Consider the following 2,500-nt stretch of genomic DNA (forward strand, 5'->3'; position numbering starts at 1 on the left):
AGGAGAGAGGTGGAGAGGAAGGGGGGAAGAAGGGGGAGGAGGAGGAGGAGGAAATGAGAGATGGAGAAGGAGACTAGGGACTAGGGAAGGAGGAGTAGAAGTGGAGATGGGGGATGGAGATAGGAACTGGGGAAGGGGTATATCTAGGAGGTGAGGTAGACAGAACACTGGAAAGAAAGAGGAAATATCGAAGGGCTGCTTAGAATAACAACACCGATGATAATGATGGCAATTGCAACATTCAACAATCACCTTCGACTGATGCAATAAAGATATGAATGAAAATGAATATCTTCACAATACCAGATATGTATTTGACAGGTTTCGAAAATATCTTCGTTATGTATTTCTGACGAATATATATGCGAAACCGGTCAAATACATGCCTTGTATTGTGAATATATCAATTTTCATTCATACCTTTTACACTTATTTTGATAATGACGGTGATGGAAATAGCGATGACACCAAAATTGAAGACGAGTAGAAAGATTAAATAATCCAATAAAATAATTTCAATATCTGATTAATTTAACTAATTATCTTAGTAATATCAAAATCTGATTATGCCAACGATAACGATATTCATTTGCATCAATAACACATAAATCAGAATTGTCATTGTTATTCTCACAATTATAACCATTAACACAATTTTCATTTGCTATTATTGCTATCATTATCCTGATCATCACTTTATTACCATTATTACCCTTATCGGTATTATCAGAAATCTTATTGCTTTCAATGCCCTCTTTATTGTTGTTATTATCATTTTCGTTGCAATTAGACTGATCATCGTATCATTTTCACTTCTTATTATACTTATTCCAATTCTGATACATATTCTTATTTTATTATTATCATTATCATATTCTCATTAGTATCATTATTAATGTCATTATTGTTATCATTACTATTATCATTACTGGCGTTATCATTATCATTATTATTATTATTATTATCATTATTATTATTATTATTATTATTATTATTATCATCATCATTATCATCATCATCATCCTCATCCACATCATCATTATATTTATTATTGTTATCATTATTATTATAATTACCATTATTATTATCATTGTTATTATCATTATTATTATTAGTAGTAGTATCATTATCATTGTTATTACTATTACTATTGTTATTATCTTTATCATTATTATCATTGTTATCATCATTACTGTAAGCGTTCGGTAGAAACTAAACAGCTTAAGTAAAAACGATGGATCATGAAAGTAACGTCAAACAGGTACAAAATGGAGTTAGATGAACTGACAACGACTATAAATAAAGAGAAGAGGGAAGATGTACGGAAATTCAATACTCAAATAATAAATGAAACCGTGATGGCAGGTACCAGCATGAAAACAGCTAAAAGGAGACTCGGAATAGGGAGAAATCAAATGTATGCAATAAAGAAACCAGACGGAGAAGTAAGATACAATAAGAATGCAATCATAAGAATAGTGGAAGACTTTTACAGGGATCTATACAACTCAAATGAACAGCCACGGATAGAAGCAAACGCGGTAACTAGAGACGTACCTAATATCACAAAAGAAGAAATAAAAAGAGCGCTTAAAGGCACGCAGAGAGAGAGAGAAAACACTAGCTGAAGACAGAATTAGTGTAGACCTTATAAGACGATGCTGGAAAAATTGCAACAGTGAAACTAGCCAATCTTTTTTAACAAATGCCTTCTGAATGGAAAAACTCCGAAAGCCTGGAAAAAAATGGATACATAAAAAGGGGATAGAAAGAATCTAAAAATAACTACCGACCCACAAGCCTCCTTTCAGTTTTTTACAAACTGTTTACAAAAGTCATCACAGCTCGTATATCTGACTGTCTGGATTCTAACCAGCCTGGATATCAGGCTGGCTTCCGCAGTGGATTCTCAACAACAGACCACATCCACACGTTCACCCAAATAAGGGAAAACATAAACGAATATAGGGAACCCTTGTGTATGGCATTCATCGATTATGAAAAGGCATTTGACTCAGTACAAATACCTGCAGTTTTGGAAGATGTTCGAAGACGGGTAGTAGAGAAGGTATATTGTAAAATATTGCAAGATATATACAGAGGTGAAGCAGCAACCATCAAGATCCACATGGAAGCCTACAAAATACTAATTTAAAAAGGTGTTAGACAGGGCGACACCATCTCACCAAAACTGTTTACAGTTTGCCTCGAGGAAATATTCAAGAAACTAGCCTGGGACGGAAGGGTATCAAAATAGGAGACGAATACCTAAACGATCTAAGATTTGCAGGCGATATTGTTCTCAGTAAATCAGCAAATGAAATAAAGCAATTGAGAAAATTTGAAACTCGGACTCGGGATGACCAAGAAAAAGACTAAGGTCATGTTAAACAGTAGAGTTCAATTTGAACAAGTCATCACAAGGTGAAGCGTTAGAGGTAGTGGACAAGTATATACATCTAGTTCAACTTGTACAGACAAACATATGTAGCAAAAAGAA

At 33.8% G+C, this 2,500-nt stretch overlaps 1 protein-coding gene across 1 annotated transcript; it reads left to right on the forward strand.

Annotated features, from left to right (window-relative positions):
• The first annotated feature begins 1,358 nt into the window (after positions 1-1,358).
• LOC113824512 (uncharacterized) lies at positions 1,359-2,155 on the forward strand. Its single transcript, XM_070128523.1, has 2 exons — positions 1,359-1,541; positions 1,877-2,155. The coding sequence occupies exons 1-2, from the start codon at positions 1,359-1,361 to the stop codon at positions 2,153-2,155; spliced, it is 462 nt and encodes a 153-aa protein (XP_069984624.1).
• The last annotated feature ends 345 nt before the right edge of the window (positions 2,156-2,500 follow it).

The sequence above is a fragment of the Penaeus vannamei genome, chromosome 13, assembly GCF_042767895.1.
Source record: "Penaeus vannamei isolate JL-2024 chromosome 13, ASM4276789v1, whole genome shotgun sequence".
NCBI lineage: Eukaryota > Metazoa > Arthropoda > Malacostraca > Decapoda > Penaeidae > Penaeus > Penaeus vannamei.